A 15,644-nucleotide genomic window follows, 5' to 3' on the forward strand; every position below is an offset into this window, starting at 1 on the left:
ATATATTCAACAACTTCATGAATTAGAATGTCAAAACTATTTGCAAGGGATAGGTTCCTTCTTTGCGTCTTCAGGGATCAGTCAAACGGATTAAGCGTTTACTCTGCAGGCTTATTAAATCAAAGTCAAAAGAGATCTGTAAGATTTATAAAACGTTTCGATGAATTACTTTTCTCACTATTGTTCTAATAATCATTATATTTCAAAATCTGCCACAAGATTGCCTGCTTATTCGTCCTTCTACTTTGATATGGTTAAAGTTAAACATTGTTTTCCAAGAGATTATTCTAATCATAATTTGTAAACAAAATGTGGCCTATTATAGCTTTAGGTGATGATTTGTAAGGCTGCTGTCAGTAGCTGAGAATGAAGTCATTGTATGATTTCCTTGAACAGTAAAGATAATGTAAGTTGCTTTTGATTGATATTTTTACCCACTATAGCAGTAATTATATCTATTAGAATACAATACTTTATATGTAAACCCTATTACATATTTTTTTAAATAATGGTATTCTTGTTCCTGTTAATATGTGCAAAACAATAGAATGATTGATATTGGCTGTATATTTGTGAAACTATTTATCTGAAGACAGTTATGTGTTATGAAACACGTTGAGGATTGAAGAAAATAAGAAAAGGTATTAGACGTTCAAGGGTGGTCCTAAGTTGCTTCTTTGGGGGATTCTGAAAATTGAATAACGTCCGTTATCTGAAATTGGCTTCATTCATGCCTTAAACCGGGAAATATTTTCATTCAGTACCATATAAAAATGAATTTTAAATCATACAAGTTGGAATTAAGGAAATTTCTAAAATTTCCAAAACCTTTCACACACGCGCACACACACACACACACACACACACACACACATATATATATATATATATATATATATATATATATATATATATATATATATATATAAATATATATATACATATATATATGTATATATATATATATATATATATATATGTATGATAAATTTTGCACATTTTTTACGTGTTTTTCATATTCAAATAAGCCATATATATTTTTGATATATTAATGTCTGGATTCTCTTAACGACCTCGGGATCAGAGCCCCAGGCGAAATCACACAAAGACAAGAGCTTGGCTCCGGCCGGGAATCGAACCCTGGTCGGCAAGCTTATATAGACAGTGACTCACCCACTTGGCCAAGTGGGTTAGTCACTGTCTATATAAGCTTGCCGACCAGGGTTCGATTCCCGGCCGGAGCCAAGCTCTTGTCTTTGTGTGATTTCGCCTGGGGCTCTGATCCCGAGGTCGTTAAGAGAATCCAGACATTAATATATCAAAAATATATATGGCTTATTTGAATATATATGTATATATATACATATATATATATATATATATATATATATATATATATATATATATATATATATGTATATATATATTTATATAAACTCTGTATATATTAATATATATATGTATATATATAATATATATATATATATATATATATATATATATTATATATATATATATATATATATATATATATATATATATATATATATATAGTGGTGAAAACTAGTCAAACCCCTGACTTGAAATTACATGTCTGAGGCCTTTGTCTCACAGTAGAATAGAAACAGATGCATTTTTTTGGTGTTTGTTGACTCAGTGACCCAAGTATTTTTTTACTCATCTCACCAGCAAAAGACCTGAAATCTATCCCTTGAAGTCTAATGATTCGAATATTGGATTGTGTACCTGGGGGTTAGTCAACTGTGGTAGGCTACAAATAGCCAGCAGAAGCACAGTACATGAATGTAATCTTGATTCTTTAAGGCTTAAGGTGAACTATAGTACACCCATTCTTTCGAAAAATGTCTTTACGATGACTAATTTCATTTTCAATACACTTAATGTCACAAATGTTATAACCACTTCAAAATAATTTTGAAATACCCTAGAAATATGAAAAAAAAAAAAAAATCTGTTTCGTAAGGGTGACGTCAATGGCCGTTGCTGTTATGAATCCAGGTAATATCTAGTAGTTATCGTGATGCTGATGAAATTCTTCTTGTCACTCTCCAAACAAGCAAAGTCTTTAAGGCCAACCCGTTTCCAAGAATAGTTTTTGTGATTCTGGCTTGCGTGGTGATGAAAACTGGCCAAACTCCAGACAGAAATATAGACATGTCTGAGGCTCTTGTCCTGCAGTGACCAATATATATATATATATATATATATATATATATATATATATACATATATATATATATATATATATATATATATATATATGTATATATATATATATATATATATATATATATATATATATATATATATATATATATATGAAGGTATATTTTTTCCATTCTTTTAAAAATTCTGTCATTTATGACAATAATCATAACCCAGAAATAGAACTTATATCGGTTCAAATTTTATGACCTTGAACAGCACCATCACTTATCGTACATCACCAACCGCTGTTACCAAGACCTCCCGGTTGGCAACACAACTACAAGGAGTACAAGCTACAAGTTCTACAACTTCATTCACTTAAACAGTGTTATAGTAGCGTGCAATAAGGAATGTAGCTGTTCTTCCCAAGGTATTCTTTAGCCCTTGGTTCAAAGTAACGGCTTTGTACGTTTTCTGTCAGTGTAAACATAAAGTCACAACACTCGGAACAAACTCTATTTGTGTCATCAGGAATCAAGGTTAGTTTATAGATTATTTCGTGATCGATTCGTATTCATTGATACCTGAATGTTATAAAATACTTGGAGTTTGATTATGCTCTTCGTCAAAGGCCATAAATATATCATCGAGAAGGAATTGTAGCCTATTCGTGGTCGTTTTTTGTTTGATTAACAAACTGCTATATACCAATGTATCTTGTATTTGTTTTTTGGATCAAGGGTTGGCAAGGTGTTTAACAAAAAGTGATTCATTTTCAAGACAGGTAGAATGTAACTTTTAATCTTTTAAGGGATTGGAGTTGAGTCGAAGATCTAAGGAGACCTTGGCCCTAATATTTAAACTATAGTACATGGGTGTTAAAATTTGCTTTAGTTAAGTGTGATTTTTTCATTAATAATTTCTCTCTCATATCATCTTTCTACCTTCGAGTCGGCTACTCTAGTGATAGTACCAAGATCTACAGAAAGACTATTATGTAGGTCTTGGATGGTGTGCGGAAGAGCCGTTGGGTGATAACTGAGAGGCGAGGTGAATGCAACTAAACTTTATTAAACAATCATCGAGTTTATATACAAGGACTTGCGAACAAGAATGTGACATTATGAAAATAAAGCTTAATAAAGGATGAAAGGTAATTAAGATAATATTATTTGTAAAAACAGCCATAAGACCATATGAACAAGCACGTATCAGAAGGGATAAGCAGAGAGAATTGGTGTTAAATTGGTGAAGGAGTATTAGAGAGACAGATAGTAAGGGGGAGGGGTTGAAGAGCTGGTTAGTGATCTGTGGAGACATGGCACTAGTTGGGGAGTCCGTTCAAAACTAGGTCCCCATCTCTATTGGCTGTTTTATGCTTCACTGAGTATAGTGTTTGTGTGAAAATGTCATGACCTCAATTATGCGTAGTTGTCAACACTTCAGGACCAAAACGAGATTCTATGAAAACTCATTCTTGTGGAAACGACAACTTGTGATCTACAATACCATGCTTTCGTTATATGGTGCAATTGGGTCCAGATTGCATCAGAAGATTTGTTCTAGAAGCTTCTATGGTGCTACCAAAATGGGCATTTTTAAAGAAACCAATCAGTTTTCCTAAAATAATTAAACTCCTTATATGGTAATGATGATTGTCGATATTAGCTCCACCAGTACAGGGACATACATGCTTCCAGAAGAGACTGTCCAAGAAAGGTAGAAAACAAAGGCCATAAACCAGAGGTATGACAAAGCCAGGTTATGACAGGAATCTTCCTTTTGGATTACAAACATGTATCTCCAAAAATCTTGTCATGCCCAAGACTAAGAGGTAAGTGTACGCTCATTGATGAAGAGAAGCTGCTAACCCTTCCTGCTAGTGAGGAGAAGTAGTCAGTCCTTCCTGCCCTCCCATTTGCAAAATCTCTAAAATTTGGGAGAAACAACATTTGCTGTCCCATCTTTGACATCTTCAAGTCCAAAACCACAATAAAATTATTATCTTTTAAGCCGAAAGTCCTAGCCATGGAGAAGAACTCATCAACTCGCTGTTCCAAGTATCTTCATTTGTTCTTCTTTCCCAGTCTGTTCCCTCTACTCATAAATTTGCATTTATGTCAATTTGTGTCAATAAAAGCAAAATGGAAACAGCAATCCATTTTCATATTAAATATGGATGGGAATAAACATACTGTATTTTTGTGAGTTTCTGTTTATATTGAGTTCCCATATTTTCTTGTGTTGATTCCATATTGTTTAAAATTTGAAAGAACTTGTACCATTCTTTGATAGTAACAAACATTCTGATAACGCTCAATCAGTAGAAGATAATGGTCATCAGAATATGACAATTAACTGCAGATAGTACAGGCAAAAGGCCAAGAGTACATGATAAAGATTAAATATTGTGGGCTTATCGAAGATTATGAAAATAGTTCGGGTTGCAACTGTGACGGGCCGAGAGAGGAGTTGTGAACTCAAAGGCAGGATGCAATCAACTGAGTTTTATTAAGGAACACTCTTCTTTATATACAAAACCTCAAGGCAACAGGACGTAACATGTTCGAGAGACAGACAATGTTCAGAGCAAAACCGGAGACATGATCATTCAGGTTCTTTTTAGTGCGAGGGAAGAGCACAGATACAAGCATAATATATACAAAATAATTATGTACAATTGTGTGACACACGGTTGGTACATGGCTCCCCCCTAAAAATGACATACTGTACATGTTAAATAGGGCGCCCTGATCTAGAGAGGCGAACTGTAGGCGGGTCATCTGGCAGAAGATAAGCAGGTTTTAGACGATCAATGGAGACCCAGTCTTCTTTGCCCCGAATGTTTAGTAGGAATGCTTTCGGACTGCGTTGGATCACAAGGAAAGGGCCCGTGTAAGGGGGCGTTAGTGGTGGCTTGGTAGTGTCGTTGCGCAGGAAGACGTGCGTTGCAGAGTGCAAGTCCGTTGGTATGTGATGCTTCACTGGGGGCTTGTAAGTCTGGCGGCACGGAGTAAATTTTCCCACGACGTGACGTATGCGCTGGAGATCGTCGGAGGAGGTTGTAGAGGGAAAAAATTCGGCAGGGACGACCAACGGGTCGCCATACACCATTTCAGCTGCCGAGACGTCGAGGGCGTCTTTAGGAGTGGTCCTTAGTCCCAGGAGGACCCAGGGAAGTTGAGTAAACCAGTTGCAATCCTTGCAGCGGGACATCAAAGCTGCTTTGAGGGTGCGATGAAAACGTTCAACCATTCCATTGGCAGCGGGGTTGTAGGCCGTTGTCTGATGTAGGGTGATGCCCAGGAGATTCGCTAATGACGTCCACAATTGAGAGGTGAAAGTGGTTCCCCTGTCAGAAGTAATATGCTCAGGGATACTGAATCTTGAAATCCATCCAGAGGGTAAGGCAGATGTACATGAGGCGGACGTTGCTGTTTCCATGGGAATGGCTTCAGGCCAACGAGTGGAGCGGTCGATGACTGTAAACAGGTAACGATGTCCTTGTGATGTGGGTAGGGGGCCTACAACGTCGACGTGAATGTGTGCGAAATGACGCTGAGGTTGAGGAAAGGTGCCCACTCCGGAATCCGTGTGTCGATGTACTTTGGAAGTTTGGCAAGAAGTACAGGCGCGGACCCAATCCTTAGCATCCTTAGAAATGCCGTGCCAAATGAACTTTGCCTTCAGCAGCTGTGCAGTAGAACGGCACGAGGGATGTGAAAGGCCGTGAATGAAATCAAACACCTGTCGGCGCATGGGAGCAGGAATCCAAGGTTGCGGTCTACCAGTACTGACGTCACAGAGGAGGGTGGTGTTGAAGTCTTCGAGGGGAAAATCTTCCCAACGGAGGGACGTGCAGGATGTCCTACAAGCTTGATACTCTGGATCCTGTCGTTGGGCTTCAGCCAGGGCGTTGTAATCCAATCCCAGTTGAACGGCAGCCAACGTGTTTCTTGACAGGGCATCGGCAACGGGATTCATTTTCCCAGGGACGTATTGGAGGGTGCAATTGTATTCAGCCACGGCGGAGAGATGTCGGCGTTGACGGGCGGACCAGGCGTCAGACTGTCGAGTGAAGGCGTGCACCAGAGGCATGTGGTCTGTGCGAATGACGAAGGGCGTACCTTCTAAGAAATGGCGAAAGTGACGGACAGCCAAGTGCCTTGGACAGTTTTCTGCTGAAGAAGGCCAATGGGCGGGGCGAGTCTTTGACCACCTGCTCGAGTACTGCACCAATAGCGACGTCGCTGGCATCGGTGGAGAGGAGAGGGGCGTGTGGGATAGGAAAAGTGAGAGCCGCAGCAGTTGATAGGGCCTTCTTTGCATTGCAGAAGGCTGCTTCTTGAAGGGGACCCCACTTCAGGTCCTTTGGCTTGCCCTTGTGGGAAGCGTAGAGGGGAGCAAGAGTGGCGGCAATGGCTGGCAGAAAACGGTGATAATAGTTGATCATGCCCAAGAATTCCTGCAGAGCTTTGACGGTCAAGGGCGCGGGGAAGTTCTGAACGGCTGCTACCTTCTCAGGGAGGGGATGGACTCCTTCAGGAGTGATACGGTGCCCTAAGAACGACACTTCGTTGGCGCCAAAGGTTCACTTGTCGTACCGGACTACAAGGCCGTTTTGTTGCAGGCGGTCGAGCACGATGCGCAGGTGACGGAGGTGTTCCTCTTTTGAGAAAGAGAACACAAGTATGTCGTCCACATAACATACGCAGAAAGGGAGGTCCCCTAAGATGCCATCCATGAGACGTTGAAATGTTGCCCCAGCATTACGAAGGCCAAAACAGGAGTAATTGAAGGTGTATGTACCAAACGGAGTGGTGATGGCGGTCTTGGGGATGTCTTCTGGGTTCATAGGCACCTGATAATACCCCTTCAGGAGGTCGAGCGTAGAGAAAACTTTCGCTTTGTGCAGGTAGAAGGTCACATCGGCAATGTTTGGGAGGGAGTAGTGATACGGTTCTGTTTGCATGTCCAGGCGCCTGTAATCCCCGCATGGACAGAGGGAGTCGTCTTTCTTCAGAACGATGTGTAAGGGTGACGACCATGGGCTGGAGGCCTTTTGGCAAAGGCCCATTTTCTCCATTTCGGCGAACGTCTGTTTGGCGGCTGCCAATCGTTCCGGTGACAGATATCTGAATTTTGCGAAGACTGGTGGTTCCGTCGTATTGATATGGTGATAAATACCGTGCTTGGTAGGAACCGTGGGCGTTTGGCGAAGTTCTGGACGGAAAACTTCCGGGTACGACGTGAGGAGGTGGGCGTAGGCATCCGTGGGTGCGCTGATGTGGAGAGCGAGGTTAGAGGGGGCGGGTTGAAGAGGTGTCGACAAGTCTGAGTCTGCGTTGACCAATCGTCGGTGGGTGACATCGACCAGAAGGTGGAAATGAGAGAGGAAATCCGCACCGAGGATTGGCATGGTGACGTCAGCAACGAGAAACTTCCAATTGAATTTACCGTTTCCGAACGATAATGTGAGGTTCTCGTAACCGTAGGTGGGTATCGCAGATCCGTTGGCAGCTACCAAGCGGACGTCGGCAGATGTAGACAGACTACGTCGTGCCTTGAAGAGTTTCCTTGGCAAAAGAGAACGACAAGCACCCGTGTCTACCAAAAATCGCACGCCCGTTCCTGCATCCTGTAAAAAGAAAAGATTAGAAACATGGGAGGCCACCGCCACAAGCGATGGCCTACTTACACGTTTTTTGGCCACTGACAATCCTTGGCACATTTCTTCGCGGTTGCCCCGAATCTGAAGTGGTAGTAGCAAAACTGCGGCGGATGGGAGGTAGTAAGGGGCTGTAGAAGTCGTTCGTTGGGGCGCGAGCGATTGGTGGGTGGTGGGCGGCTTTGTCGCCGCTTCGGCACGTCACAGGGTAGGCGTGTATGTCCTACGGCATTCATGTCAGCTTCGGTTGACGTTGAATAGGCATCCTCGTCGTCAGGGGTGGAGGCGTTGATGGAGGTCTTGAAGTGGCTGTCCATAAGGGCGTCGGCTTTGGTCATCAAGTCCTTTATGGGTAAACTATCGACATCGGGTATGGCAGCGCGTACAGGTTCGGGTAAACGGCGTATCCAAAGGGCACGAAGTAGGTTCACCTCACGAGGAGAGCCGTCTGCGGCAGGTTGAAGGCGAGCGATACTGGTCATTTCCCTGAGGGCAAGCGAAGCCCTTTGGTCCCCCAACGGTTGTTGCGAGAGCTGAAAAAGCTTTGCTATACGGGCGGCTGGCGACGGCGAGTACTGCTGCAGAAGGTATGTTTTGAGGGCGTCATACGCTATTGGGGTGTCTCCTTGTTCACAAAGCCAGTCGGATATTTCTGGGAAGGTGTCCTCAGGTATCGCCGCGAGAACATAATCCGCTTTGGTGGTTGAGCGAGTCACGCCCCTGATACGAAAGTGGACTTCTGAGCGCTGAAACCAAGCAAACGCTTCTCCGCTGGCGAACGGTGAAAGTTTCAATGGGGCGGCCGCAGCGCCAACTGCTGTATTAGAGTCCGTCTCCGTCATAGTACCAACGATGGAGGGGCGAGGGAGGTGGGGGTGGAAGGCAGTGGGAGCGAGTCGACTTCCGGGGTCACCAATGTGACGGGCCGAGAGAGGAGTTGTGAACTCAAAGGCAGGATGCAATCAACTGAGTTTTATTAAGGAACACTCTTCTTTATATACAAAACCTCAAGGCAACAGGACATAACATGTTCGAGAGACAGACAATGTTCAGAGCAAAACCGGAGACATGATCATTCAGGTTCTTTTTAGTGCGAGGGAAGAGCACAGATACAAGCATAATATATACAAAATGATTATGTACAATTGTGTGACACACGGTTGGTACACAACTGTCATATATTGTAGAGGTATAGAAATAGAGAAACGCACATTTGTTAATCTTTTAAAAAGCAATGAAGAGTAACAAGTAACCCTATCATGTTGCATATCTGGCAAATGATGAATTATTTTATAACCCTTTATTCAGCATTTATCTTTTATCCTTTATTATTGCTGTGAATTTTAATAAGCTACTCCAGTTTTACTTTTGCTTATAATTTTTCAATTTATTCTTTTATCATAACCATTTTTGTCAGATGTGGACATGTTACAGATATATGATAGGGCAGTTTAAAAATGCCAAATTTGACTGTATATTTGTATTGTAGTTTTCATTATAGTAAATTTTAACAGAAATTTTCCAATAATCAAGTTTACAGAATTTGACCTTTAAAGATAAAAGACCAAGGATGCAAACTGTTGGACTGTGAGATCACTTAAAGCTTTCTAATTATTTGACAGTGAGATGTAATAGAAAATTACTAATAGTGATGCTTAACTTCTACAGCCCATAAGGGTTACTTATGAAGATCACATAATTTTGACAAAAATCTGTATTTGATTTAACATTTTCAGGGTGATGAATATCAGCAATTGTTCTTTGATAATAAACTTTTCTGAATTTGACCTTTAAAGGTAAAAACTCTCAAATCACCTTACTGGTTACAGTTTGTAGGTAATGGTTGAGAAAATTTTTTTACTGATTGCTTTTATAGATCACGTGATCATGTCTTGCAGGTAATCATTTGACAATGTGGCTCTGGATCACTGGAATCATTTGCTTTATTGTGGCCGTTCGGGTCATATACAACAGACGGTCAGGGGTCTGCACATCGAAGAAGTTGTTGGATGGCAAAACTGCCATAGTGACTGGCTCCTCTGCAGGTGTGTGACCTTCGACTCTCTTAATTTTACATTGATTTATTCATCATTTCTTTCATGTAAAGGGCTACTGGAATTGTTTGTACGTTGTTTTGATTTAATATAGGTTTGTATTATATTCCCAAACTGAGAATCTCGGGATAGTTTGCTGCTGTTGGCATTAATTCAGACTGTTTAATTTTCTCCCTTTTTCCTTCGACTTTTTTTTTCGGTTCCAGCCGGTAATCATGATCTTGATTAACCGTAGTTCCAGCTATTTACAATTTTTAAATAGAATGATATCAATGGGTAAGGCCCTATTTAAAGATCATGTTGTAATCTACCCCAATTTGCTAATAATCATGACATTTGTAGAATCTTTGAAATTATTTTAATGACCAAGATACTTAGAGAATCCATGATTTCCAATCATTATTATGACTTTGCTTATGATATTAAGGCTTGATTCTTAATTATAATTTCACTGTCATAGATATCTACTTATGATGACTTGATATAATGAAAATTTTAGAAAATACTTAATTGTTTTCCAGGTATTGGCAAAGAAACTGCCTCAGACCTTGCTCGTCGAGGGGCACGTGTCATTCTTGCATGCAGAAATGTGCAAAAGGCACAAAAAGTAGCAGGTCTGTTGCAAATTGATTTTTTTCATGACATCAAATTTAAAACAAAAATTGATTGCAGTGGATCCAAGTCACCAAAACATGCTTAGATGGAAGTTTCACTAAAATGGGGCATACTTTAGCCATATATTCTTTATAAACACTAATTCCTTAATTGATTATTTGAAGGTGCTATTGTTTCGATATTGGTTCCATTCTTAGAGTTCAAACTTTTATCAATTTTCCATTCTTTTAAATTTGCATATGAATTTTTGACAAGTTATTGAAGACAATAAAGATAAAACGGTTAGTATTAATCTAGAAATATTTAGATTCAATCAAATAGAGTAATATAATAGTAAAAGAAAAAATATTTTTCTTAAGTTTATTTCAAAGTTTTTCATAACTTTCAATATTCTCATGTAGCTATAGAAGTTTATTTTAACTTTAAAATTAATGTCTTTTGAAAGATGACATCACTGGAACGACTGGAAATGGCCAAATCTTCGTCAAGCAACTTGACACCTCGGACCTCGCCTCCGTCAGGAAGTTCGCCAAGGAAATTATCGACACTGAAAAGGAACTTCACATTCTGGTATGTTACATCTGAACTTCGGAACTTGTTACTTTAATGTCGTAATAGACTGCATTTTACAAAAGGAAAGAATCATGAAATGCTGTCTCTATGTAGCTAAGTAGCCCAGGGATGCTAGTTCAAATTGCCTGTATGTTGAAACTGTCCTAATTACCAGATACAAACATTTATATCTATTTCATATAACAGACATTTACAATCATATATATATATATATATATATATATATATATATATATATATATATATATACATATATATATATATATATATATATATATACATATATATATATATATATATATATATATATATATATATATATATATATGTATATACACGGTGTTACAACCTCTGTTTACAAGTGAGTGTATGTGTAAACGTGGATATATTTCATATAAATCTATTATATAATTATATATGTATATATATATATATATATATATATATATATATATATATACACACACACACACACATATATATATATATATATATATATATATATATATATATATATATATAAACTCAATGACACCTTGCTATACGAGGTTAATACATTCTGGAAGCTTGTTTACAAACTAAAAACAATATTCCCATAAGAAATAAATGAAATTCACTCAATGCATTAACCCTTTACATCAGAAATGATACAAATTAATAATTCTTAAGGAAAAGTAGAAATGATATAGTAAAACAATTCAATTGACATGACTGACAATTATTTGAAAAATTTAGTACATGGCAACGCTCTGCTGGTCTCATGCAAAGTCATGAAGGGTATCCTCTTCATCTCTGAAGTGCACAATATGTACTACCCATGTGCTGTTATCCTTGTGTTTACGGATGGGCGGTTTAAGGTCACTCTTTTTCTGGAGCTCTCCATTTTGGCGTAATGGAGACAGATTTTAGCTACTTGGGTTAATCCCAATTTCACAGAACTTGTCAAAGAATAATCTCTCACATGGAGGGAAATATTTGCCTACACACCGATGCGATATTTGCAGACTAATTTGAACTTTCATGCTTGCATACCGATTTGCTCGCATTCATAGTCATTCGCAAATAAAAGTAATACTGTATATATACTGTGTATGTATATATATATATATATATATATATATATATATATATATATATATATATATATATACATATATATATATATATACATATATATATATATATATATATATATATATATATATATATATATGTATATATATATATGTGTATATATATATATATATATATATATATATATATATATATATATATATATATATATATATATATATATACTACTTACTACTTAGCGTTGGTGAGATTGTTTAATATATGTTTTATGTTTTTAATGGTGCCAGTGTACTAGGTGTGTGCGTGTATTGTTCCGCTAGACAAAGGTAAGGGAGGTGTGCATGAGTATTGTAATTCTTTGGGTACTAGTTTGATGAGCATAGTTGGAAAAGTGTATGGTTGAATGTTTATTAATAGGATTAAGGATAAAACAGAGGATGCAATCTTTGAAGTACAGGGTGGCTTCAGAAGAGGTAAGAGATCTATGGATCAGAGTTGATAGGGGTACGATGTGGATGTGATGAGATTATTTGGAATTAGTGGAAGGTTGTTGCAAGTAGTGAAGAGTTTATACATAGACATTAAAGCGTGTGTTAGGATAGGGACTTAAGTGAGCAATTGGTTTTCAGGAAGAGTGTGGTTGAGACAGGGATGTGCTTTGATTCCACGGTTGTCCAATTTGTTTGTTGATGAAGCTATAAAAGAGTACTTGGTTGAGGATTGAAACTGAGAGATGAGAGTGATCATGAGTGGGTGGTGAATCAGGTGTTGTTTGTGTATTGTACTGTTGATTGTAGACTCGGAGGAGAAGCCGTGTCGATTAGTAACAGAGTTTGGAAGGGTGTGTGAGAGATGAAATTTGCGAGTTAATGTAGGTAAAAGAAAAGTTATGAGATGCACAAAAAGGGAGATTGGTGCTACCATGGTGAATGGAGAGTTACTTGAGGAAGTAGGTCAGTTTATGTACTTAGGTTTTTCCGTTGCTACAAATATTGGAATGGGAAGAGGTGTATGTCAGAGAATGGATGAAGGATGTAAAGTGTTGGGGGCAGTGAAGGGAATGGTTAAAAATAGAGGGTTAAGGATGAAATTAAAGAGAGTTCTGTATGGATCGGAGTTGTGGGGATTAAAAATGACGGAGAGACAGAAATTGCATGTGTTCGTGATGAAGTGACTGAGGAGTATGGCTAGTGTATCTCGATTGGATGTGGTTAGGATCAAAACAGTGAGGGTGAGAACGGGTGTTAGAATTGAATTAGCCGCTAAAGTGGATATGAATGTGTTGAGGTGGTTTGGCCATGTAGAGAGGGTGGAAATGGTTGTCTGCTGAAAAGGGTGATGAATACAAGAGTCGATGGGAGAAGTGCAAGAGGAATGCCAAGGTTTGGATGGATGGATGGAGATAAGAATGCCCTAGGTGATATGAGGATTGATGTCAAAAAGGCCAAAGAGCATGCTACGAATAGAAATGAATGGTGAGCAACAGTGACAGTTTGTATAGGCCCTGCTGCTACCTCGGGTCACCTAGGTTGACGCCAAGGTAGCGGCAGTGGGGTAAGTCAGCATATGAAGTTTCATTGGGGTAGAAAACAGGGAGATTGGGCTGTGGTAACCCAGCAATACCAATCAAACTCAGCTGAGTCCATCCTCAAGCAAAGAAGAATGATGTAAAAAAAATCCCTTTATGTTTCTTTTTCTTTGGGAAAGTGCCGTGGTAGAATAATAATAATAATAATAATAATAATAATAATAATAATGATGATGAGGATGATGATTATTATTCCTGAACTTGGTTTTAGTCGTGGGCTATACTAATAATTTACATTTTATTTCATACCAACAGGTAAATAATGCAGGAATAGTAGCTCCCTCAGTGAAAACTCTAACTTCAGATGGTCTGGAACTGACAATGGCAACCAATCACTTCGGGCACTTCCTTCTGACCAACATGCTTTTAGGTCAGTGGATATGGCTATTCAAAAAAAAAAGAGAAATTTGTCTAAAGTGAAGAACAGATTCCCCTTGACCGTATTGCATTTGAACCAATTAGTTGAAGAGACTTTGTTGACAGGAGAATTTTGAGATCTTTATTTACGGTCGTAGATTTTACATGCTGCCATTTTTATATATTTGGATGAACTGGTAGTATTGTGTTTTTTTTTTAATTTGTCATCACATCAATTATTAAAGATTAATTACATTTATCAACTCTAAAACTACCAGAGGTTTAAGATTCAGAAGACAGTCAACTGAAATTTTAAATTTCAAGTTTCAAGAATTGATAACTTTATTGGCGCATTCCATTTAGTTTAAACCGTTCACTTGGCAAAAACAAACAAGTGTATCAGGAGCTGATGTTTATTTGTATCTCTACCTATTAAAGATGGTGAAAAACTGAAATATACAAAATAAAAACAATTTCATAATGGGATAAATGATTAAATAAAGTATGAAAGTTTTCAAAGTGCCCTGACAAGGCCATGGAAGTAAGGTTTCCAAAGTGCGAATAAGATTTAACAGGAGTTTCAAAATAGATTAATGAATATTTATGTAATTTCACAAGAAAACACACAAAAGCATTTTGTTATAGTTACATGCGCCGTGGTTATCCACAAATTCTGTCAGCAAATGCAGAAGCAATAAATAAAATTTATAATATATGATATACTTTAGAGTCTTTTGATCCGCCAAAAAGTCACCTATATTGTACTGTAGAATAAACTTTCTTTGTGAAAATAATGGAAGGTCTGTAAATGCCATTAATTTTTAATATTCACTTTAGACACACTATGTACTTGCTACTATATGTTGGGAAACTTATCAGTCTACCGTGTTCAAGTACAGTATATTCGACAACTCTATTTTTTCAGGGTATACACTTCTTAAGTAATTTAGTTGCAACTTTTTTTTCAATAATGCCTCAAAACCATTGCAGATCTTCTGAAGAAAAGTGCCCCAAGCGGAGTCGTTAATGTCTCCTCAGATGGTCATTTCTTTGGTAAGAATTTGGTGGTTGATGACCTGAATTATGAAAAGAGACCCTATCCCAGCACTTTTGCTTGTTTTGGACAAACCAAATTACCCAATGTTCTCTTCACTGTAGAACTGGCAGAGAGGATGGAAGGAACAGGTAAGGATGTTGGAACTATGCATTTCAGAGCCCGTGTTATATCGTTTTTCACAAATATCTTCTCAACAAACAGTTGGATCAATGCGACATTTTGACACAGCTTGTTTGACACCTTCCGCTAATTTATGACACAACAGTGCATTGCCAAGTGTGTTTCATTAGAGAGCTTACTCTTGGCTTTCAAGGACAAGTTGGCGAGTTCAGAGTAGGCATTCGGACAAGGTTTTCTGTGACGAAGTTGTGACGTGTATAACAACCACTCTTCCTCAACTCAAGTCTTTCCCTCCCTCCCTCCTTACTTTCCTCTTATCCCGTATCCCCCACTTCTTCTCTCTCTCTCTCTCTCTCTCTCTCTCTCTCT

General features: G+C 38.4%; 1 protein-coding gene across 1 annotated transcript in view; it reads left to right on the forward strand.

The window, feature by feature from the left end:
- The first annotated feature begins 2,469 nt into the window (after nucleotides 1–2,469).
- The window catches only part of LOC137642547 (retinol dehydrogenase 11-like), a 16,913-nt gene continuing 3,738 nt past the window's right edge, over nucleotides 2,470–15,644 (forward strand). Inside the window, exons 1-6 of the mRNA XM_068375202.1 lie at nucleotides 2,470–2,708; nucleotides 9,736–9,882; nucleotides 10,413–10,505; nucleotides 10,952–11,076; nucleotides 13,997–14,111; nucleotides 15,089–15,283. Of these exons, the coding sequence (XP_068231303.1) occupies nucleotides 9,750–9,882; nucleotides 10,413–10,505; nucleotides 10,952–11,076; nucleotides 13,997–14,111; nucleotides 15,089–15,283 (661 nt within the window). The 5' untranslated portion in view covers nucleotides 2,470–2,708; nucleotides 9,736–9,749. The remainder of the gene's footprint in view (nucleotides 2,709–9,735; nucleotides 9,883–10,412; nucleotides 10,506–10,951; nucleotides 11,077–13,996; nucleotides 14,112–15,088; nucleotides 15,284–15,644) is intronic.

This window comes from Palaemon carinicauda, chromosome 6, assembly GCF_036898095.1.
Source record: "Palaemon carinicauda isolate YSFRI2023 chromosome 6, ASM3689809v2, whole genome shotgun sequence".
In the NCBI taxonomy this organism is placed as follows: domain Eukaryota; kingdom Metazoa; phylum Arthropoda; class Malacostraca; order Decapoda; family Palaemonidae; genus Palaemon; species Palaemon carinicauda.